This window comes from Argopecten irradians, chromosome 3, assembly GCF_041381155.1.
Source record: "Argopecten irradians isolate NY chromosome 3, Ai_NY, whole genome shotgun sequence".
In the NCBI taxonomy this organism is placed as follows: Eukaryota; Metazoa; Mollusca; class Bivalvia; order Pectinida; family Pectinidae; genus Argopecten; species Argopecten irradians.
The window spans coordinates 59,105,027-59,131,250 of NC_091136.1; the positions used below are offsets into that span (position 1 = coordinate 59,105,027).

Consider the following 26,224-nt stretch of genomic DNA (forward strand, 5'->3'; position numbering starts at 1 on the left):
CTTTATACGGGAAGATTATATTATGAAGTGTTCCTACAGCAGTATCATGATACAAGGATACAATATAGCCTGGCTTATGATCCCCATGCGTTTGTTTAGTACTAGAGTTGTATAACAATAAGATATACTAGTTATCAACAACGTCCGATCGCGACTACATCTACTAAAAAGTAGTTCATACTTCGACTCTCCAATGGTAAAACTGACCTAATGATGTATTAGTATTTATAGAGGTCCGCACTAGTCTGGTGTACAGGAGTTACTGATATGTACTGCTACAGATAGTTATGTATCTTACTGTTGACGAGTCAAATTTTCAGCAGCTATATACTCTCATGGTAATTCACACAACATGAAATTGTATGTATTACACTAAAATAACTATGTAATTACGCGCACTAGTATCTGTAGTTAGACGCCCTACCGTTTGTTTGATTAGATTTGCCTCTAGACGAAAGTATCCACATTAAAGTCTGCTGGAGCTTATTTATGGCGATGATAAAGTATGTCCCATATGGTATATCGGTAGTCCATGCTCTGCTCTTAATACTAACTACTAGGAATGGATGGCGAGATATTTGAAAAATGTTCAGTAAATAATAAATTCACAACTTCAATTCTCTTTTGACATTTTATTTGATAACATTCTTGTGAGATTCTCTTCGGCTATTTCATTTTCATCATTTGAAATGATCTTATTCTATCATATTTTCTATTTGCAAAATTCTTTTTCCTCCAATGTTAAAAAAAAGATCAATAACTGTAATTCGTGTCTAGATTGTTGGTTCAATATGGAGTGATCTTTCGTCAAATAATGAGACCGTTTGGTGAGATTACAGTATCCGTTATATGAATAAGCTAACACCTCGAACTTCTGATTTTTGTTAAACAGTTTTATTGATTCCTCAGAACAAACCCAATGGAGTAATTATCCTGTAAACAATGATTAAATATCATATATCATAGCCATTAGCTAAGGACGGCAAACATTTCAATTAACAGCAAGCAATAAAAATAAGGACTAAAATTTTAATTTCATTGAATCTTCTACTCTTATTACGAATGGCAACTAGAGCTGAAAAAATAGAAATCTACAATTACATGGGCAGATTGGGTTTGGCAGTGACAAAATCGTCATCTTACTATTCCACAGCAAACGAGCTAAAACACTCGCGAATTTTACACAAGGGCTTAAACTTCATAGTTTTAATTTAATAAACTAAAGTGAAAAGAAACATCAATACATCGATGACTTGATGAACGATCCATTAAGCAACACGAGCTAACATTGGATGTATAAGTCCAAATTACAAGCAGCATAATTAACATGTTGGTCCCCTCTGTTTACACATCTATTGGCTAACATCTACCACAGCACCTACCCTGTAGTGAACCTATTATATATATATATGTATATATAAAGCATTGTTTCCCATGAAATGCTGCTGTTCCATATGAAACAAAGCAATGGATTTCAAAGATGTGCTATATCTCGGCTTTCGGTTAAGAATATATAAGAACCGAGACAGTAAAAGAAAAATTGATATTACTTATACAGTATTTAAGAATATATAAGAACCGAGACAGTAATATGAGACTTGACATTACTTATACAGTATTTAAGAATAAATAAGAACCGAGACAGTAATATGAGACTTGATATTACTTATACAGTATTTAAGAATATATAAGAACCGAGACAGTAATATGAGACTTGATATTACTTATACAGTATTTAAGAATATAAACTATAAGAACCGAGACAGTAATATGAGACTTGATATTACTTATACAGTATTTAAGAATATATAAGAACCGAGACAGAAATATGAGACTTGTTATTACTTATACAGTATTTAAGAATATATAAGAACCGAGACAGTAATATGAGACTTGATATTACTTATACAGTATTTAAGAATATAAACTATAAGAACCGAGACAGTAATATGAGACTTGATATTACTTATACAGTATTTAAGAATATATAAGAACCGAGACAGTAATATGAGACTTGATATTACTTATACAGTATTTAAGAATATATAAGAACCGAGACAGTAATATGAGACTTGATATTACTTATACAGTATTTAAGAATATATAAGAACCGAGACAATAATATGAGAATTGATATTACTTATACAGTATTTAAGAATATATAAGAACCGAGACAGAAATATGAGACTTGATATTACTTATACAGTATCAACTTCGCTAGCCAAGGGTATTAAGTCCGATTCTCTTCCTACTACCCTTGGCATATCTCACTTCAGAACAGGTGTTTTTGCTTTCAAATTCTGATTGGATGCGGCTAGGTTCAGGCGACCAATGAAAACGCAGCTTTGATTTGTCAACAAAACTGAACTGAAGCGGTAGTATAGTGACCTACATTTGTAAAATGAGGCATCAGGCATGTCTGTCAACATCAACTCCTAGCGAAATTATATTACTATCTATTTAATCAATTAGATGTTTTATACCAGCTAAATGAACGTCTTGGAGACGTTGCTCTCCAAACAGATTGGAAAGTACGTGCGTGGTTTATGTTTCACAAATTAAACAATTAAAAGATATATTACGATCTCGTTACAAAATTGGACACTGCAGAACTTCTGCATGAAACGCAAAAACTGGTGTCCGAACTCACTAATAAACAAATGACTCACACGCATATTCATTCTTGGTATTTTGAATCTGTCGCAAACAACACGCGTGTTTCATGGGGCGCTGCCATTTTTTCAACCATACAACAATGATATGAGCTTTTTAATTGGTTGCTTATTACGTAAATGGAAGGGGCGCAACTGCGGTGATCCAGCAGGTGGCGTAGTGCGGGACTACCCGTTCTGAAGTCAGATATGCCAAGGGTAAAAGTAGAGTATCGGCTTATACCCTTGGCTAGCGAAGTTGATACAGTATTTATAAAGGAACAGTATGAGTTTATGAGTGAATATAAATTTTTGGAATGTATTTTTGCGAACATTAAAAATAAATAAATATTGTAATCACCATTCTTTGTATTGTCACTAAGGCATTCCCCCTTTTTCTCATTTTAGTCCGAGATATGTTTTGGCTTTGTTGGGTTGAACATTATTGATTTCAGTTGCTATAACATTCTCCATGGACTTATCCAAACTTGACAGGCAGTGTTCAAGATGGCAAATGATATCATGCATCAAGAATTGAGCAACCGTTGATTAAAACCTGCATAAATCTCCCTGTAATTATAAAACAAAGCACAACATAAAAATATTGTCACAAATTGACTATAAATTATGGCATGTCAACAAATACTGTTGAAAAGAGATATCAATCCACAGGATTGGGTATTTATACCAGTCAGATCAATAACCGGTAAAATGAAGGCATTGGTAGCGATAGGATGACGAAACATTCGGTCTTTTATTAAAAAATCGTAATTGTTCGTTATCAACTTTCGGTGTATTTGTCATCACTCTTTGGTTTGTTCGTCATCAATTTTCGGACAGTGTATCATCAATATTTGCTTTGTCATTAATTTATCTTGTCTCAACAATGCTAGTATTGATTTACCAACAGCTTTTCGCATCAGAAAGACACAGCGTACGGGTTCGGAAGGCCATGCAGTTTAAATCAAACCGACATGTTCCACTACGGTTATAAAAGTCCGCATTACTTGTAACAATGCCACTCACAATAACGCCAGACAATGCTTCAAAACATTGCAGATCACACAATACAACAGGCACCAACTGATGGTAATTGTGGTTTAACTGTAGATAGCTTGTTTACGGAGGGATTAAGATTGAGCGATTTATACTTTCAATCACGAACACCTTCCAAATATCTCATAGTCTGTGCGTAGATCATGAAAGCTGTAGCATCCACTGGTAAACTACGTAAACACGTCACTAACACACCCCTATAAAACACCTTGAACCCTTCCCTCTGGTAACTCTTTATTGCGCAGTCTATAGGGCTCCTAAATTCCCCCTTCAGGTCAGCTTGGTAACGACTCTTGACCACGTCGAATGGCATAATAAGGAACCATGTGAAACTTCCTGCACATCCTCCACCAATCATATCGGCCAGTATTCCACGCGAGTCCGTCCATTCCTTCTCCTTGAGTTTGTTGCTAAGAAACTGATAGGTTAGGCTGTACATGCCGTACGAGGGGATATCCCGACACATTACTACACGGGAGCCCTTATAGAAGCCCAACAAACCCTCCTTCTGGTACACGTGCCAGGCACAGTCCAGTGGACCACTGAAACACCTTCTTTGTGCAGCAATTACTGTGCCACCTTGAAAGATAAAATAAATCTTTGAAATAAACGAAAATCAATCATACTTATTAAAATACTTCATTCAAGTTACTAGATTTCAAGAAAAGTATATCCGACCGTAATACTAATTAATAATACAATACAATTGAATGAAACAATGTTTAGAATACAAACTAATGTTACAAAATTAATCTACCAGCAAAATATGTACATTGAAAATGAGATAACGCTATACCAGTAGCTAAAATATTTTGAACAGTCAAAAGAAACCTTGACATGGAGAGAACATACCCGCTGTAGCTGTTCCTAGTTCAGCCGTCGCATTTGGAATTTGAGACTGGAGAACGACCTTGATGTAATCTGTCGGAATGACAGGAATAAGTTGTGCGGCACCACCTGCACATCCTGATAGAAAAATTTTAAAATAGCAATCGGACCGCCTATCCTTATTGGTCTCGAGCCTCTTGAGGACGTTACCTTGGACACCGAAGAAGACACTGTACGTGATACCGTAGGAGAACATGGGCCAGGAAAGCCCTCGGTAGAACCCACGTATCTGGAGGTAAAAAATTGAGATTAGGACATGTTACATAACATAGTAGAACATGGACTAGGAAACTCCTCGGTAGAACCCTTGTACTTGGAGGTCGAACAGTAAGATTGGGACATGTTCTATAACTTATAGGAATGAAATGGACCAGGAAAGCCATCGGTAGAACTCAGTACCTTGAAGTAAGAACAGTGATATTGGGATATGTTATATAACAGATAGGAGAACATGGACCAGGAAAGAAAACAGTAGAACCCCGTACCTGGAGGTAGAACAGTGAGATTTGGACATGTTATATAACAGATATGAGAACATGGGACAGGAAAGCCCTCAGTAGAACCCCGTACTTGGAGGTAAGAACATTTTAATTAGGACATCCTATCTAGCAGATAGGAAAACATGAGCCAGGAGAGCCCTCTGTAGAACCCCTTACCTGGAAGTGAGAACAGCGAGATAAGGAAATGTTATATAACAGATATTATTATATGACTGCTGCTTTTGCTGTATTTTGATTGGTTAGTAAGTTTCTCAGAAGTATTCATCAACTGCGATATCAACCCCGAAATCGGCGGCAAAAAGCACGCGAGGTTACTGGACTCAGTCCAGATACCTCTCGCGAGTCCAGTAACCTGTGTCAAAAATAGATCGAGGAAAACTCCCTTGAAATGTGACGTCATAATCACTTTTGACGTCAAGTCGTACCCAAATACAGCGTAACAGGAGTTTCCCTCATTCAATGACGTCGGGATAATCTATTGTGACGTCAATATTATAGTCGGCAACATACATGGCGGAAGGCAGCAAGTTCACTGCGATCAACGGTGACAACTGCAAACTTCAATTTATGGAAAACGTTCAAGAATGCCAGACGGGCTGCAGTTGATACAATATTCCAGTTCTACCAGTCTAAACCGTTAGCAAGAAGCATTTGGATATTTACCATATACTACATGTAATTGCTTTTGTAAACAGAAAGTTTGCAAATATCATCTTGTTTTTTGTAGTTTTAAAAGTCTTTTTGAAGAGCCGGCTTAATATCACGTAAGTGTCATATAATAAAACAGTTATCGACCTATTTTCAGGTGGATACGGTGAGTTATCAACCCTCGAAAATGATATAACCCTCGGCCTCCGGCCTCGGGATATATCACTTACTCGGGTTGATAACTCACCGTATCCACCTGAAAATAGGTCGATAATTGTATAGGAGAACATGGGCCAGGAAAGCCCTCGGTAGAACCCACGTACCTGGAAGTAAACAAATGAGATTAGGACATGTTACATAACATAGTAGAACATGGACCAGGAAACTCCTCGGTAGAACCCTTGTACTTGGAGGTCGAACAGTAAGATTGGGACATGATCTATAACTTATAGGAATGAAATGGACCAGGAAAGCCCTCGGTAGAACTCCGTACCTTGAAGTAAGAACAGCGAGATTGGGAAATGTTATATAACAGATAGGAGAGCATGGGCCAGGAAAGCCCTCGGTAGAACCCCGTACCTGGAGGTAGAACAGTGAGATAATAATTGGGACATGTTACATAACAGATAGGAGAACATGGGCCAGGAAAGCCTTCGGTAGGACCCTCGTACTTGGAGGTAAAACAGTGAGATTGGGACATGTTATATAACAGATAGGAGAACATGGGCCAGAAAAGCCCTTGGTAGAACCCTCATAACTGGATGTAAAACAGTGAGATAATAATTGGGACATGTTACATAACAGATAGGAGAACATGGGCCAGTAAAGCCTTCGGTAGGACCCTCGTACTTGGAGGTAAAACAGTGAGATTGGGACATGTTATATAACAGATAGGAGAACATGGGCCAGGAAAGCCCTCGGTAGAACCCCGTACCTGGAGGTAGAACAGTGAGATTGGGACATCTTATATAACAGATAGGAGAACATGGGCCATGAAAACCCTCGGTAAAACCCTCGAACCTGGAGGTTGAACAGTGGGATTGGGACATGTTATAAAACAGATAGGAGAACATGGGCCATGAAAACCCTCGGTAGAACCCCGTACCTGGAGGTTGAACAGTGAAATTTGATTGTGTACACAAGAATCCAAACGTACCCATCCCCCTTGGTTATGTATTTTCCGGGCAGCTTCGATGAGGCCTCGCAGCTGACTATTACTCAGTTTGGAACATGTCTGTAGCTGAACCTGGGGATAAAAACAAGAGTGGGTCTTTAAGTTGGATGAATCAAAACTGTGTTAGGAATATTTGCCGATTTGAATGGTATCCACTGCGGTATAGTAACTGACCCATTACCTTCACCAAGTGCAATCCTCACACGATGAATGGATTGTCACGTTCAGTGATATTCTAGTTGACAACGCCTTACAATACGTATCATTGCGTTTGTAAACAAACGACTTGTTGAACAAACTGCGCCATGTTTATACTGACATTCCAATGATGCCACGTTTGACACATTGGACACCGTCTCGAGCACACAAGTAACACACAAGTAACACACAACTCATGTTATTTTGATGCACACTTGCACACACCTCAATTGCACAAAATTTGCATTTTCAAATAGTTTGAACGTGTATGTATACAACATGGTCTGAATCGTTATATATACTATGCAATAAAAAATGTTTGATCCCAGGGATAAAATAATTGTTATATCAACAATGCCCGACACACTGACACGAATCTTTTAGCGCACTTTTGTCAGAACACAACAGAAAATCAATATGTCAGAGAATCGGTAAATGACTCACCTTTGTTGTATCCAGCGGATAACCAGCAAAGAGGCCGATGGTGCCTGAAACAATAACGAGAAAATAAAGACCAAACTGCGAGAACGACATCCAACCTGTATATAATCTACTCAGTTATAAGTTACTGATATGTGCCGTATTTTTCATACCCACGAATCAAGAAGCTTTAAATATTTTATTCACCATCAAAATTTACTAACATCTGGGGAATTACAACACTTACAATACATAGGTTTTAATTTTACAAGTACAAATAATAGATGAAAATGATTTCGGCATTACTGCCAAAAATAAGTATATATACATCTACAGTGTAATGAAATGAGTCCATACAGTCAGACCATGAAGCCGAGTTGTGGTCTACAATTTCATGTTACATTTTTACAACGTTATTTGTTATAATAAAGAAGAAATGTATAGTGCATTAAGTCCTTTCCATAAGTTAACAAAACGTTGGAGGCATTTGTTGAAAATTCATACACTGTTAGATTAAAGGAATTATGACTAGGATGGAATTATGGGTTAAAAGGTCAGCTATAAACGTCCCTTTCCTAAATAGGTAAAGCTTGTCTAACGTTTGGTTACCATATAGCATGAGAAGGATTGATGTTTTTGGTTGAAACGTCACAGCCTTTGAGGAAACACAGGCTGGTATTATATTTGGAGAAAAAATGTCAACTACGACGGTCACCGTTATCAAAAAAGGACTATTTTCCATCCAATTTGGCTTATATTAGACATTATTATTAGAAGAGATCAATTTTGTTGAAACATTTCACACATATAACGCACAGTAATTTTATCTTTGAGAAGTGTTGGAAGGTTGTTAGGTCAAGGTCACGGTCACTTGCTATTTATAGAAAACCATCGTCAGCTCTATGGTGCTTCATATCTTTTTCAATTTCCACAAAATAACAGATTTTTTAAAAGAATAAAAATGATATATTTCGATCTCATAATTGTCAGGTTAAGGTCAAGGTCATCATTGCTTCTTCTTAGAAAGTTATTCGAGTGGCTTTCGTTTTAATTGATTTTCATCGCAAGTGGATCGACAGGGGACGAGAAACTTACTCAGTATGTTCGTATCTAAGAGACAAGCGCAATGCTAAATAGCAAAGTAATGTACACGAATCTGCTCCTTCATGGTAAATATGCGTAAGTATACTTAACATTGGGTTTACATACACAAACAAGCAAAACATCAAAATTGGTCGATTTATTTTTTACATACATATATATTTCATTTTCTACGTCACATAAAACGCAATGGGAAGTTATCAGTCACTGTGCCCTATATATATATATATATTAATATATGTATAGAAAACTAACTAGCAGTCCTGTCTCGTCTCCATGGAGACCGCTCCGGACCATTTCCTTAGGGAGACAATCCTAGTTGGACATTCCTTTTATCATGTATTACATATGTTCGACACGTTTATAAAACCATTTACTCTTAATTAAATTGTTAATTGTATTAACAAAGGCCATGTCAGTTGTGTCCCATTTGTAAGATGTATCGCTATCCCCCTCACACCCAGTCCCCTTCCTGGTTCCATGTATACATGTACATATTTACGGGGAGATATAAAGAGCTCCCCCTGGTCCGTGTATGGGTGACCATTGGCCCCGTCTCACCCCTATATACCTTTGACTTACACAAGATAATTATCAAACCCTTCTTGAATTGCCAGTCAGACGGCTAAACTCCACGGCTAATTAATTTTCTATGCAGGCATGGCCGGTAAATTGGTGGGTTTTATTGTCGTAGATAGCTTTTTGAGTTTACATGTATAGTCATGCATGCTATTCCAAACAAAATGATCTTTTAACAGACGATTTCCATAGCAACAACACTGATTAAACATCATCCAAGGACAACATTTCACCCTCCGTATTAATCCGTTAGTCAATGCATTGTGTCGCTAATCTTTGTCAGTATGTCTATTTGAGGCTTAATAGAACTTATAATATTGATAAGACATATTTCCAGGGTCATTCTTACTACAGGTTTTTACCCTCGTTAAAACGTACACCAGTTTATTTTACATTGTATAATAGGGCGACAGAGAGTTTGCTTCTTTCTGTAATATGGATGTTGTCTTGTTTTGTGTATCTGTTACAAAAATGCCGACACATCCTGGAAAGGTCGCGATTATTTTTAACGTAATTTCTTATACTTTTGTCAGATTGCGAAGAATTTCGTTTGAAAACATTTTGATAAACTTAAAGATGCTCCACCGCTGACAGAGCATAAATGATATTCATTATTTGAACAAAAATTGATGTTTAATCGTGTATATATTTGTCTTATTAACACAAAAAATATACAAAATAATTTATTTTGCCTTTGGTACATGAGCATTCAGTACTTCATTCCGTATAGGATATAGTGCCAAGGAATTTTTTCGGGATGCAATTAATTATTTTTCATATTTTTACCTTGAAGAAAAAATTAGAAGCTCAAGCTTTTCCGTGGTGGTAATGGTGTAAAGTAAGTAACTTTTGTAACTGAAGAAAAATACTAAATCGTCTGTTTTTGGTTTTGATAGTGAAAAAAAAAAAACATTTGTCGGTGATGGAGCATCTTTAAAATGTGCCAATTTAATTTGTTTGAGAAGATGGCATAGGTTTCATCAATACATTGACGGGCCGAAAGGGTTCCATTTTTGTAACAGTAACACATGTTTTACTGTGCACCTTTATACGTAACTGAACTACATACATAAAAACTACTATAAGGTCTTGATCGAGTTAAATCTGGTCCAAACTGTAAATCAAAGCAGCTAAATCCGCTACCTAAGAACTACATCTATAGGTTCAAAGTTCGATTTAATGACGTGCTTTGGGATGATATATAACGTCTGATAACGACCGAATTGTTCATTTTATTGCAAGTATATATTCGTTCGTGGCTCGGTAGAATCACTTTCAAGTTGACTTTAGAATTTCATATGGGTTTTCAAAGGGAACTTTAATGTTGTTTTAATCATTGACGCACATTCGGTAAAAGTAAGGTTTGCTGGGTTGGAGCGATATTTTTTGTATTTAAGTAGGTAGAACTAAGCTAACAGGGAGTCAGTCCTATTTAGCCAGCATGTATATTGGTAGGTCGAACTAAGCTAACAGGGAGTCCTATTTAGCCAGCATACAGTCGACCTCACAGACATAGATGCATACAAATAACATCAGACAAGTTCAGTGGGAATAAAAGGAACAAAGATGTGAGAGAAACCCAACATTGGTAATAGGTCTCTACCCTACACTCTAGACGGCTGCTACACCTGTAAACCTAGTCACATGATGTTTTAGCCAAGGATATCGGGTAGCACTTTTGTAACGTCAGGCCACGATTTCTCGAACTTTATTCCACATACTATACAACATAACGTAACCATTGTTTTTCCGCTCCAGTAATCCCCAAGTAAAGAGAAGACATCGCGATATTTCTCCCGCCGGCGAGCTGGAATGTGGATGAAGTGGTACCACGTTAGATAACTATTCCTAAGACATTGGTTTGACCAGTCCCTACACTGTACGGGACCTGCTACTCAAAGTAATCACGGGAACACTGCCCTAAACATTTACAAATTTATTTGACTTCGGGTGAGTAGCTATTAACAAAACGGGTGCTATATAAATGTTCATTATAAGCAGGAATTTCGGAAGTAAAGCTATAGTGTTAATTATAACATAATCATATCCTCAATCATACTAGATTTTAAATTATTAGTTGTATTACTATTAATCGTCAACCTTCGCGTATTGTGACTTGTGCTGTAATGTGACCATATTTTTTTCAGTAGTAACACATAATCAATTTATATGTGTACACTAACAAAAAGTATAGTATCAGCGTTACCATGAATAGAACACAGTAGTACACGTGATGCACACACGTGTATCAAAGTACCAATGTTTGGTACTGTACATATGTATGTTACATGGAGCCTGCTAGGCCCCTTAACTTACCTCCCAGAGCCCCGGCGACGTAGTTGTGTATTACATGTTCGGCCATTTATACAGACAAACCATGTGTGTGATCCCCGGTTCTAATCCATACTCATATGTCTCAGTGGAAATTCCCCATGACACTGCGCATGCGGATCGCTAATACCATGGAGTGAGCTCTTGGAATCTGTTTGAACAGTTCAGTAACCACATTCGCTTTCCAAGACGGATCCCAGTCTTCTTTAAATTTTGGTGCATTTAGAAAATTCTCTTTAAAAAACAAGAACAAGTAAATGATCAGAACACAGAAACATAGTTGTATTTGATGTCAGTACTTTATCTGATGTCAGTACTTGTATATGATGTCAGTACTTGTATCTGATGTCAGTACTTGTATTTGTATTTGATGTCAGTACTTGTATCTGATGCCATTACCTGTATTTGATGTCAGTACTTGTATTTGATGTCAGTACTTGTATTTGTATTTGATGTCAGTACTTGTATCTGATGCCATTACCCGTATTTGATGTCAGTACTTTATCTGATGTCAGTACTTGTATTTGTAGTGAGTACTTGTATTTGTAGTGAGTACTTGTATTTGATGTGAGTACATGTATCTGATGCCATTACCTGTATTTGATGTCAGTACTTGTATCTGATGCCATTACCTGTATTTGATGTCAGTACTTGTATTTGATGTCAGTACTTGTAACTGATGTCAGTACTTGTATCTGATGCCATTACCTGTATCTGATGTGAGTACTTGTATTTGATGTCAGTACTTGTATCTGATGCCATTACCTGTATTTGATGTCAGTACTTGTATTTGTATTTGATGTCAGTACTTGTATTTGTATTCGATGTCAGTACTTGTAACTGATGTCATTACCCGTATTTGATGTCAGTACTTGTATTTGATGTCAGTACTTGTATTTGATGTCAGTACTTGTATTTGTAATCGATGTCAGTACTTGTAACTGATGTCATTACCTGTATTTGATGTCAGAACTTGTATTTGATGTCAGTACTTGTATTTGTATTTGATGTCAGTACTTGTATCTGATGCCATTACCCGTATTTGATGTCAGTACTTGTATTTGATGTCAGTACTTTATCTGATGTCAGTACTTTATCTGATGTCAGTACTTGTATCTGATGTCAGTACTTGGATTTGATGTCAGTACTTGTATTTGTATTTGATGTCAGTACTTGTATCTGATATCAGTACTTGTATTTGATGTCAGTACTTGTATTTGTATTTGATGTCAGTACTTGTAACTGATGTCAGTACTTGTATCTGATGCCATTACCTGTATTTGATGTCAGTACTTGTATTTGATGTCAGTACTTGTATTTGATGTCAGTACTTGTAACTGATGTCAGTACTTGTTACTGATGTGAGTACTTGTATCTGATGCCATTACCTGTATTTGATGTCAGTACTTGTATCTGATGTCAGTACTTGTATTTGATGTCAGTACTTGTATCTGATGTCAGTACTTGTATTTGTATTTGATGTCAGTACTTGTATCTGATGCCATTACCTGTATTTGATGTCAGTACTTGTATTTGATGTCAGTACTTGTATTTGATGTCAGTACTTGTATTTGTATTTGATGTCAGTACTTATAACTGATGTCAGTACTTGTATCTGATGCCATTACCTGTATTTGATGTCAGTACTTGTATTTGGTGTCAGTACTTGTATCTGATGTCAGTACTTGTATTTGATGTCAGTACTTGTATTTGATGTCAGTACTTGTATTTGATGTCAGTACTTGTATTTGTATTTGATGTGAGTACTTGTATTTGATGTCAGTACTTGTAACTGATGTCAGTACTTGTATCTGATGTCATTACCTGTATTTGATGTCAGTACTTGTATTTGGTGTCAGTACTTGTATCTGATGTCAGTACTTGTATTTGTATTTGATGTCAGTACTTGTATTTGTATTTGATGTGAGTACTTGTATTTGATGTCAGTACTTGTATTTGTATTTGATATCAGTACTTGTATTTGATGTCAGCACTTGTATTTGATGTCAGCACTTGTATTTGATGTCAGTACTTGTATTTGTATTTGATGTCAGTACTTGTATTTGCTGTCAGTACTTTATCTGATGTCAGTACTTGTATCTGATGTGAGTACTTGTATTTGGTGTCAGTACTTGTATTTGTTTTTGATGTCAGTACTTGTATTTGATGTCAGTACTTGTATTTGATGTCAGTACTTGTAACTGATGTCAGTACTTGTATCTGATGCCATTACCTGTATTTGATGTCAGTACTTGTATTTGATGTCAGTACTTGTAACTGATGTCAGTACTTGTAACTGATGTCAGTACTTGTATCTGATGCCATTACCTGTATTTGATGTCAGTACTTGTATTTGGTGTCAGTACTTGTATATGATGTCAGTACTTGTATTTGATGTCAGTACTTTTATTTGTATTTGATGTCAATACTTGTAAATTTGTATTTGATGTCAGTACTTGTAACTGATGTCAGTACTTGTAACTGATGTCAGTACTTGTATCTGATGTCATTACCTGTATTTGATGTCAGTACTTTATCTGATGTCAGTACTTGTATCTGATGTCATTACCTGTATTTGATGTGAGTACTTGTATTTGATGTGAGTACTTGTATTTGATGTGAGTACTTGTATTTGATGTCAGTACTTGTATCTGATGCCATTACCTGTATTTGATGCGAGTACTTGTATTTGATGTCAGTACTTGTATCTAACCTCTATAACTAATAGCTAGTCTCCACACTTTACAACGTTTTAAGCACACTGAAAATGCGTGTTTATGAAGATTTGACAAACCTGGCTACCAAACATTGTGATCACATGCCACGTATGTGTAACTTGTTCATTCACGCATATCTGTCCACTCGGGGTGAACAAGTACAAGCGTGATTTTTACTCATGCGTGACAAAGCTATAGGATTCATTTTTAAAGTGTAGTATTATCTGGTATAAGATACCACAAACAAACAGTTCTGCTTGTTTCGACTTGCTGAAAACACTTAGATTCTCTCCTTTTCCCCCTCTCGGATCAATAATAAATGGCAAATGAAATCTAATGAAATCGTATCAAAGTTTACATATACAGATGAATACGTAGTTGATTGAAATTATCCATGCATGGCTCACGATTTGGGTTTATGTTTTAAATGGGGATATGTGAATAAGCCGTTACCATAAAAACTCTTACGTTTTGCTATAATCTGTAAAAAAAATCGTAGAGAACTCCTGATGGGAACATCAATGTAATTCAATTCAATTTTATTCTTGTTAAATACAGCAATTGAAAAAAGAAACATCGTATTTGATAAAGGGAGGAAATATCTGTGTATTTTGTGTGTTTGGCGAAGGGAATTGAATGAACATTGATTAGACCAGCAAAATCTTTAGCTCTGGTGAAAAGTCAAAATTTTCTGATGACTAACATTTTTTCTTATATAGATTTTTAGAAATAGTAGTGCATGCAAAGCTAAAAATGTTATAAAGATAATATGGTGGTGTGCTTGATTTTGAGCTATTATGAATCAAAGATACCTTTTTCACGTAAATGGTGATTTTACCGGAATGCCACTGTTTTTTTATCATAAACACGAAGAACTTTAGCAATATTTTGCAAATTGGTTGTCTGATTAGTATAAATATTTGCGAAATTGTCAAAAACGATGTATCCTTTAAGAAAATAATAACATCACACAGTTAACCCATTATTTTTGCTTTAAAAAAAACATAACAAAAACAATTGTTTGGAATTGAAAGATGTGTGTAAGGTAGATGAAAATGCTGATTGTTTGGAAATGAAAGATGTGTGTAAGGTAGATGAAAATGATGATTGAATGTGAAGATCATAGCTAGTGTAGTGTTAACTATAGGGCCTTATCGCTCACCTGATTTTTTTTTTTTTAGTAATGCTGTACTTTAGTAATTAGTGATTCAAAAATCACAAAGACAAATTGGCCCCACATACGAATATGCTATCCAAAACATAGTTTCAGAGTTTCAGAGAGGATTTATATGAAAATAGTAGCCTAATTAACCTCTTTGGCCTCGGCGCTTAACGCCCCATGGGATCAGCCCTATCATTTTTACAATTTTTAATCCCCACCCTATAAGGATGCTACCATTGCATTATTAGTGTTATCCCATAATAAGTTGCAGGGAAGTTGTTAATATGGTAACATTCAAATTGACCCCTTTTGACCCTGCCCCTCAGGCTTCCCGGGGTCAGTCCCATCAATTGTACAATTTTGAATCCCCACCCTATAAAAATGCTACCATTGCATTATGGGTGCTATCCCATGCTTAGTTTCAGAGAAGAAGTCGTTATATGGAAATGAAATGCCAAATTATCATTGCATATGAAAACCTGAATAAAAATTAGTTATAAAAAATATAGGTTGCTGTTTCTAAAACTATCATACAAATTGGAGGTCAGTGTGCTGGGTTTTTGTCCCCGATACAAATCAGTTATTTTTTCAGCATTTCTTACCAAAAATTCAAATTACTGTATCTGCACTTCAATGTAAAAATAAAAACCAATAGGTTAGGATTATTTTTATCATTTACATCATCTCAGTGAACTTAAACGAGATTTACAGCTACAATTAACTTGATAGTGTTAAGAATGTTGCCTTACGGGTTGGTTAAGTGATAATATTGAAGTATTAAAGGGTGCAATTTCACCTCTCTAACTAAGTGTAAAAAGTACCTTTTCAAAAAGGCCGCCAAGTTGGTCATTTCTGAAAATTTGTAAACAAAATTTTTTACCTGCAAAAAAAAAAAAAAAAAAAAATAGAATTCTAATTTTATGTTTTATATATGACAACTTGCTATAAATTGAGACAATTAATTTTTAAAAATCACAAAAACTCTCCGATTAATGTTGAAACGAGACTTCAGCGAGACTGAAACCTCATCAAAGCAAATCCTTAAAAGCAAATTTTTCAACTTCTAAAGTTATATATGCCTAATTTGGCGAAAATTTTGACATGCTATTTTGTCTTCAGTTATCTATCTAAAAGCATAAGGTTTAATGAATAAAGCTGTGAAAATCATTCAAATGGACAGACAAACATATATGATGCCTTATAAACGGTAGTTAGAACACAAACTTTATGCACTGTAAAACTATTGTTGTTTTATGCCTGATGTAATGCTTTGATGGAAAGATTCCGTCAGAAATCACTGTACAATTACTATTAATATTGTAAAAATGTGAAATTAAATTGTAGAAAACAATTTGGCTTCTTGGTCTGACCGTACGTACTCATTTCACTGCCCTGAAGATGTCAATATAATAGTTTTGGCAGTACTGTCAAAAATCATTTTCAGTTCTTATTTGTACTTGTAAAATTTAAAGCTAGGTATTGAAACTATTGTAATTCTCAAAATGTTGGTAATGTTTGATGGTGAATAATATATAAAAGCTCATCTTGAATCGTGAGTATGAAAAATATGGCAAAATATAACTTTAAACATTCATTTACCGTTTCTGTTTATTTCATATAATCTTAGACGATACTAGTATTTTCTCTTGTGTTTCCAAGACAGGAATTACCTTCAGAATCGTTTATCTTGAAATAAGATTTACACAACTGCAATTCCATATGTATAGAGCATATTAATGTAACTTATGTACAGCAACTGTAAAATTGGGTGAGTGATTGCCTTATTTCTCTGTGTCCAGAATCTCTTACAAATGTTTGTAGGAAATCAATAGAAATTCAATAATCCTTAACCAAAATCACTAATAGTTTCAATTTTTACATTTTCTAAAACTACTTATTAAATATGTTCATGACAAAAATTGTAGAAGTTTGTTTTCCCTGCACGTTTGCTTCTAGATGAAGATGCAAGCTAGGATTCAGAACAATGAGTTGCTGGTTGATGGAGGTGTTGGGCGAAGTTTCCTTATCAACACCCTGTTTAGATTCTTCGAAGGTATGTTATTGATACTGCTATTGTAATAGCCATTGTTTTGTGAAGGATACTGAGAAACGCATGACAGGAATGACCGATTTTCTTAATTGTATTTATAAATACATGTTAACGGTTTGCTACCGTTTAGTTTATTATGAAAATGTATTTTTAGTATGAACAATGCCCTGTTTTTCCATGAAACTGAAACTATCTAACCATCATTCATTTTTTCCTTACTAAGTATTTAAAGTTTACCGTTTATACAGTTTTTAGCGATCAATTTGTCTTTTACTTTAGAAAGTTTTAGCGTGACTTACATGTAGGTCAGAGCTACTTGAACTGTCCCATTTGTTCGATTATACATGTATACACACAATCCTTTTAAGTATGACTTTCAGTTTTGTAATGAATGTGGTCGTAGTAAATACCAATGAACAATTAACCTGGTATTGTGTCCGGCCATGCCCACGTGTGTAATGATGTGGGTGTTATGGGTAGTTACCAAAAGGTGACCAATATAGGTCACAAAGCATGGTTAGTTCCCTGTAAAGGATTCAATTATAATGTTCTTTAATTTTAAATCACGTTTAAAATGAAATGATGGTTAGATAGTTTCGGTCGCATGTAAAAACAGGGAATTGATAATACTTAAAATCAGAGACGAAGTAATACTCGTTTCATGTAAGCGAATTACTGGGTAAATTTTTTTGTATCATAAACTAAAGCGAACACTGTGAATTTTCATGTTCTCTTTTGGCCAATATTTCACAGTTGGGTTAGATGTCAAGGATTTCAAGGCGTGTTTCAACTGTAAACAGTATTAATAACTGGACAAGCCTGTGTCTGGATAACATGTCCTAAATGTTATTCACAACTACATAAATCTACGATAAACAGGACTTCAAACATTTAAACGTTCAATTTTACAATACTGATTATTTCATTCTCAAAAAAGATAAACACTTCAGGTTTTACCAACTTAGTGAGTTCTTAGTCGTCTTTGCGATCATGTGAATGTGTGACAACATAAGACAAGATAACCGATTTGTCCTTTGTGTTTATTACACTCTGTAGTATTTTGTCAGTCAGTGTAATTAAAGACAAGATAACCGATACATCCTTTGTATTTATTACACTCTGTAGTATATTGTCAGTCAGTGTAATTAAAGACAAGATAACCGATTTATCCTTTGTATTTATTACACTCTGTAGTATTTTGTCAGTCAGTGTAATTAAAGACAAGATAACCGATTTATCCTTTGTATTTCTACACTGGTAACCCAAAATGTGTTAATCTTGCCGAAACTTGTTAGAATAACGGCAGAATACTTAATTTTTAACAAGTTTCGGCAGGATTAGCATATGTGCTTTTTTATTCAGTATTAACCCTTCATATTAAGACTTTTCCTCAGAATTCCAATTCGATTAATAAAATTAAGTATTTCTGCCGTAAAATTAAGTATTTTTCTGTCCGCCGTGGGTCGTGACGGCTGACGGTCGAATAACAGAGGGTATCAGTCACAATTACCCAACTTCGTTACGTGCACGGCTATTTATTGCTACATTGTCGGAGGTTGGGAATCGCCAAACTTTTCCGATGCAACGGTGAAATTAACAGATTCGGCGATAGAATTAAGAGTTTCTGCGTTTATATTCAGTGTTTCTGCGATTATATTCAATGTTTCTGCGCTAATATTAACACATTTCGTCGCTTACATCGAGCGGGCGCGCCGAGCCGTGACGGCCGAGCACACGGCTTACACGGGTAAACTTTACCTTGTGAAACGAGACTTACAGTACGTACAGCCGCCAGCCGATTGTACCTGAAAAATAATTATGTTTACAATTCTCTTTTCCCCTTTAAAAATACATATATCCTCATTATCCTATTCTCCTATCTTTTGTTGTTTTCTTTCCCGCGTCTCGTCATTTAAGCTATGCATTTTGCACCTTTTTTCGGAAGAGTTCCGATACGAGCGGTAACAAATGAATAACTGTCTAGGTTATGTGTAAAATATGTGTATATACACGGGGATTAACTATGACAAACAAATTATGTGTTTGATTATGTGCAATTACATGTATGTATATTCTTCTCACAAATTTGAATTGTTGACGATATTAAAATAAGATCGTTTTCCATAAAATAAATAAATATTTGTTATTTACAGACGTTTTGAAAGATATTTTGCTGTTGCCTTTAATTGTAAAATGCTGATTAAGTGTTATACATAATGATCTGCTTTTCAGGTTTGCTGAATTGATTTGATATACATTAAACGACCGATATCATATTCTGGTAATATTTGATGTACTTTGTGGCACGTAATTCCAGTATTTATTTATTTCTGCGTTTATATTCAATGTTTCTGCGTTTATATTCAATGTTTCTGCGTTTATATTCAATGTTTCTGCGCTAATATTAACACATTTCGTCGCTTACATCGAGCGGGCGCGCCGAGCCGTGACGGCCGAGCACACGGCTTACACGGGTAAACTTTACCTTGTGAAACGAGACTTACAGTACGTACAGCCGCCAGCCGATTGTACCTGAAAAATAATTATGTTTACAATTCTCTTTTCCCCTTTAAAAATACATATACCCTAATTATCCTATTCTCCTACATGTATATTTTGTTGTTTTCTTTCCCGCGTCTCGTCATTTGAGCTATGCATTTTGCATCTTTTTTCGGAAGAGTTCCGATATGAGCGGTAACAAATGTACACGGGGATTAACTATGACAAACAAATTATGTGTTTGATTATGTGCAATTACATGTATGTATATTCTTCTCACAAATTTGAATTGTTGACGATATTAAAATAAGATCGTTTTCCATAAAATGAATAAATATTTGTTATTTACAGACGTTTTGCTGTTACCTTTAATTGTAAAATGCTGATTAAGTGTTATACATAATGATCTGCTTTTCAGGTTTGCTGAATTGATTTGATATACATTAAACGACCGATATCATATTCTGGTAATTATTTGATGTACTTTGTTGCACGTAATGCCAGTATAGAGGCCAAACTTAACTGGTGAACTAATACGATAAAATTTAATTCATATTGTCAGAAACAATTATACATATATGTTTCTGATTAAATACATGTTTAGTTTTAAGAAGTATTCGTCAATTATTTATAATAAAATTATAAATAGTATACACGTGTCAATTTTCAGTTGTTTTTATTCATGCTAAAGATATATAATTCGTAATATATAAATGCGTATTTTCGAGTGTTCATGGGTCTTTTTGTGATATTTGGGTAGCCATGAAAATGGCTTTTTTTATAAAGGATTGGCTGATTATAAGATCAAGCCCTCATGTGTCTGATGGCCCGGTCAATGCTGTTGGAGAAAGCAACTTCCGCCGACGGTTTCAGGTGTGTACCATCTTTAGCTCGGATTGAGGTTGTCTTCAACAAGTCTCTGTCGTGTTGGCAAATGATGTCAGGGTGTTGTTTCTTCATCATTCTGTTGATAAGTGATGCGGTCTTGTTGAATTTGCGATCGTGTCTCGGAAAAAGCTCGCCGAACATCACCACTTCTACACCCTGGGCGATAAACAGTTGATGGATTTCTTCTTGAAGAAGTCCAATTGTACGGGCCGTTGACTGGTCAGCGATGTCATTTTCGCCTATCTGTACAAAGACGGAGTGATAGATGGAAAAATCTTCGGCTAGTACGATGTCTCTCAGCTGTCAAAGCTTCAAACCACCTCGTCCGAAGGCATGGAATGACCAATTGGGTAGTGGTATTTCTTCTTTTCTCCATCGGGCGATGAGGCGTCTGATAAAGCTGTGACCGAGGATGCAGGTCTTCTTGGTGTCGCTGAACAGGTATCGGTAGGTTGCTTCTTGAAAGGTATTCATGTTGTATGATACTATAAGGATTGTGTGAGGGAGTATTTATAGCCTTGGCCACTGATATTTTTTGTCGGAATGACAAAGACTATAAAATCAAAAACAAGATTCCGGCAATTAAGAAGTTTAATTGGTCATTAAAAAGATCACTCTTTCTCACAATTGTTTTTTTTTTATTTGATATTACATAATTACATGTTTGACTTAAATAAACAATGGTGATATACTGTCTTTGCTAATTAGTCAGTGTTATGGTAAAGGTTTTTACTACTACCCTAATTACGAGGCCATGCCCAGGCCTATGTTATTACAACGAAGCGAACTTAGCTTGGTCATGTATGATTTCTTTTGTGTCGTCAAAGAGAGGTACTCTGGATACGACCATAAGGAGAGTAGTATAGGGAGCTGTATTCATCGATTTCTTCATAATGATAAAACGTGTATATTTCTTCATATTCCAGTTTACACATAATGGTAGTGAGGTTTCAACAAATTTTTAAAAAAATTATTATTTCTTTGTCGATTAACTTATTGAATCTGAAACTTAACGACATACATTACATTAATTTTTTATACGTTTCTGATTCAGTATGCATTTTTTATACTCGTGACGTCGTTACACCTAAAAATATCTTTAAAAGGGTTTTTTCCTAATATTACTATCACTGGACAAAAAACGTTTCAACTGGTTAGCTGGGGATATTTGTTAGATCTATGTAAAACTCGTTATAGGAAATGACATTCGGGATATACCGGTGTCTGTATTAATCATCATATCTTATTTCTAAAAAAAGAGACACAAAAGTGAAAATAATATTGGTTTGAATAAATATCCTGATGAACCGTCATGGCACGAATCGAATAAAGCACTAATAAGACGGTCACATAATAACAGAATTTTCATACAATTTTCAGTTTAAGAGCACACCTTTCGAAACCCAGTTACTGGGAGTTATCATAGCTGGCATGTTATGTATTACACCATAAAATACACATTAACATGGAATATTGTGTCAACACAAACCGACCAACAGCTAGCAATTTTTTCAAGGCTATATTTAGTGCGTGACTTAATCGATACACAACGTCACTATGATAAACATAAAATATCATATGAACGATCACTGTGCTATACATTTGTTAAAAAATTATATACTCAAAATGCTAATCAACGAAAGACAGAGACTAGATTGTCAGTGAAGTTCGGGAAGACCCTTTTTAACCCAGTACACTTTAATGGGGGTTTACAAAGAATGAACTTTACAAAAAAAAAACCTTATTGCCAGTATATGTTCTTCTCTCTCTGTCAGGTGAATTATATTACCTGTACATTTACTTATATGTTGTCGCCATAGATACACCTCTCAGGTGTACTGTGTACCGCACACGTGTCATCCGACTAATTAACTCCACAGATAACGGACGCCGTGGACAAATTTAGCTATATTGGGGCCATCCTGACACCACGGGTAGGAGCTAGCTAGCGGTACCCTGCGGGGTTACGAAGGGGATGCGTATGCATTTTGGGGAGCTCGAAGTGAGAAAAATGGCCGACGATAGTTGTATACACTTTTTCAATGCGATCATATGTGTATGATTTTTAACACCAGAAACACAGTCATACAGCTACCTAATAATTTAATGAGACCATAGTATATATAGTTTCATATGTAGTGTATGTCTAATTTCTGTGAGCACTTTTTCACACCGCGGTCGCTTATAATAAGATGATAGTATGATACTAAGGATTTTTGTCTAAAATACATCCTTGATGATACCAAGGACGTATGTGAGGTGAATAAGTCACGCTGGGTTTTGGGCAAGTACGACGTAGGAGCTTTTGCGTTTGTGTACTGACCGTGACGTTGGGAGACGACTGATTTTCCGTTGATATCCGCCGGCGCAGCCTTTGATGTAGCTTGTGGGTGCGAGGGTTACCGTCTTACTTTCTGAAGCGTCATTTCATGAGTTGTCGTATTTTTTTAACAAAAATTTAAGACATATCTTCTAAATCTTCCGTCCTTAAAGCAAGTACTAAACGTTGTGAAATTTTATTAACTTTACATTGGTGTTTCGTTGGACTCGATTTCCCGGTTCGTTACGCGTGGTGTTTAGTAGGGTAAAGAGACAGTTCTCACTTATAAATCCTTGATGATACTTTTGACGATGTTGGGATACAAAATGGGGGTGGTTTCAGGGGTGGTTTCAGAACCAAGTATTTATGAATTGGCATATATAATCATTGACACACACGCCATATTGCAAGTCAGCAATTTTAGGAGATTCACGTAACAGTACATCCGGGTACTCGGTAATCTGTACACATTTACATTTTTATTATGATAAAATGGTGCGTTAGTCCGATAACTATTAGGCCTAAATCAAGTTCAAAAAGTGTTAATAAAATACGGAACACGATTACATACAATTGTATATACAAGGATTTATAAGCATTTATAAGCATTTATAATTCCATGATATATTTAAAGGATTTGTGCAGTCAAAAATGATAATTTCAGTTTATGCTGGAAATGGCTTTATTAGACCGTGTAGAAACCTCTCCGTGCCGCGCGCGACCGGAATAACCTGTAAACCGCCGATATCGAGGTCAAATTTTCTGACCGCCCGATTATGCATATTTTCTAGCCCTAAACCGTGTGACGTCACAATAGTCCGTGGCTTATTGCTGTACTTTAACTGATGTGCTATCACTTACATCGACGGTCACAGGAAAAGCCGATCAAAGATTTTTTTATGATTACTTTTGAGTGAAGTTAATCGTACAATAACTTTGTCTCGAATATTAATAACTAAAAGAGTGAAATTCGATGTTTCAAATACTCTAATTTGTGCTCTAATAGCAGGTATCCACACAGAAATAAAAGTTTCCGATTTTTTGTCGAGGAGTTCAGCAACGAATACGCAGTCTGTATCTTTGATACATTGTGAATTGCAAAGTTTGTGACTGTAGAATGAAATTTTACGTAACAATTGAAGAAATTCTTGATTAAAGCATCAAGGATATGATGCTTGACATATGTACACACCGATGATTTATCATTACAAACATTGTGTTGTGTGATGCTAACCGAATAAATCGAGATACATTTATTACAATACCGTTAAACGTTTCAACATGTGATAGAAAGAATTTACTTTCGATATTATAAAAGATCTAAATATTGAGATATTAAGCAAAACAAACTATTTTTTTCAGACCGTGCGGTCGCTTTCAATTTTTAATCGATATACTAGTAGATACACCGACATTATAGATATATAATTAGCCATGCCTTTGGTTTGATGGTTATGTAATACCTTGACCAGGATGTTATTTACCTGTACACAACGCCATTCATCGAACTCACCTGTAATTACCTGGCCGCGGGCAATTTGCTATTCGGTGGACTATATCGGGTATTTGCTATTGTCTTACTGTCAATCAGGTTAGGACATCCGTTAATTGGATTGTGATTTGAATTATGGAAACCCCGTACATCTATGCTCTAGGTTTTTTATTGTCACCTCCATTTTTAAAATGAAGATGTAAAAGCAAATGGAAATAAAATATACCTGATCATACCTAGGAATACATATTACATACACATATATATATATGTCGTACGCAGGTAAAACAAAAATGGAAGGTGACTTATTCAGAAACAAAAATGGTTCTAAGAACTAGTTCAACTAAAGGTTTAACCTTAAAAATTATTCCAGTCTAGACTGTAATTACGGAATCGTGGCATATAGCAATCTCCAGTAATTTCTAAGGTATTAGTAAAAATTCTAAGCATGTATTTTCACCGTTTCGAATCTTAATGTACATGTATAGTCATACAAGAAGGGTTACAACATTATCACACTAAATATACTTATTTAAATATCACTTAGTATATTTTTAAAAAGGTACAAGATATTATATCTATTTTTAATGCCCTTATACGAATAATTTCAATTTTCATTTGAACACTGTATGTGGTTACTTTTTGGATTATACGATAAATGTTCATATATCATACTATTAAATCTCGGTATGATATACAAAACGGTCGACAATGAATATACTATTAAGGATTTAGTATAATTTTGAAATAATGAATTTAAATCTACACTTAAACTGTAATATAGGAACATATATCAGAAATACCATTGATGTATTTCTGCTTTTTAGTAAACGTTATGGATAAAGTTTCAAAGGCAACAATATAGATATACATATTATTTTCGGTATAAGTTTGGTACTGTAACTCCAATATCACATAACTGATAACCGTCCACATTTTATTTTTACTCAAAAACGGTGCCGCGTTTGCATCATATCGTTATAGCAGAAGTTTGAATGAAATAAAAACACGGATTCTAGATATATTCATGCTAAATTTTGGGATTTTACTCGTAAAAAGATAGTGTTACATTATACTTTTTTTTATTACACTGAAATTTACATCATATGCTATCTAAATCTCAGTCCAGACTGATCCGAACATCATTTTGATATCGCTATCAACTTGGACTGATTATCTAATCTAAAGTTAAATATATGCTTGTTTGAATTTTTGAAGTGGTGTAAATGGAATGTTTTGAAACTGAAAATATCTACATCATAAAGCTAGAATAACCATTTACTCGAAAAACTCAAATTGTAGATCTAACGTATACGTATATATGCTGTAACGTCACTGTACCCCATTTGGTACAAATTTGACATATTTTTTGTGATAATTTCAATATGCATTCAATGTGATTCAATGTTAGTCAGTTTCTGACAAGGACTGCCTTTGGGGTGTACGTCCACAATAAAAAAAAATATCGTCGTAACTGCAAGCTAAAAATAGACCGGTTTTATTCCTCACTACGTCACTTCCGGTTTTGATACAGCGAGCGGACCCCTTTT

General features: G+C 35.3%; 1 protein-coding gene across 4 annotated transcripts in view; it reads right to left on the reverse strand.

Moving 5' to 3' along the window:
* Positions 1–872: 872 nt before the first annotated feature.
* Positions 873–26,224, reverse strand: part of LOC138319234 (solute carrier family 25 member 45-like) — a 39,847-nt gene continuing 14,495 nt past the window's right edge. For 2 of the 4 annotated variants that reach the window (XM_069262228.1, XM_069262227.1), the window contains exons 4-8: positions 11,532–11,780; positions 7,560–7,603; positions 6,900–6,989; positions 4,560–4,824; positions 873–4,286 (exon numbers count right to left, since the gene is read on the reverse strand). In XM_069262228.1, coding sequence (XP_069118329.1) covers positions 3,805–4,286; positions 4,560–4,824; positions 6,900–6,989; positions 7,560–7,603; positions 11,532–11,577 — 927 coding nt within the window. In that variant the 5' untranslated portion in view covers positions 11,578–11,780 and the 3' untranslated portion in view covers positions 873–3,804. Of the gene's footprint in view, positions 4,287–4,559; positions 4,825–6,899; positions 6,990–7,559; positions 7,604–11,531; positions 11,781–16,246; positions 16,306–26,224 lie in introns of all 4 variants that reach the window. The other 2 variants (XM_069262231.1, XM_069262229.1) reach the window with 2 other exon arrangements.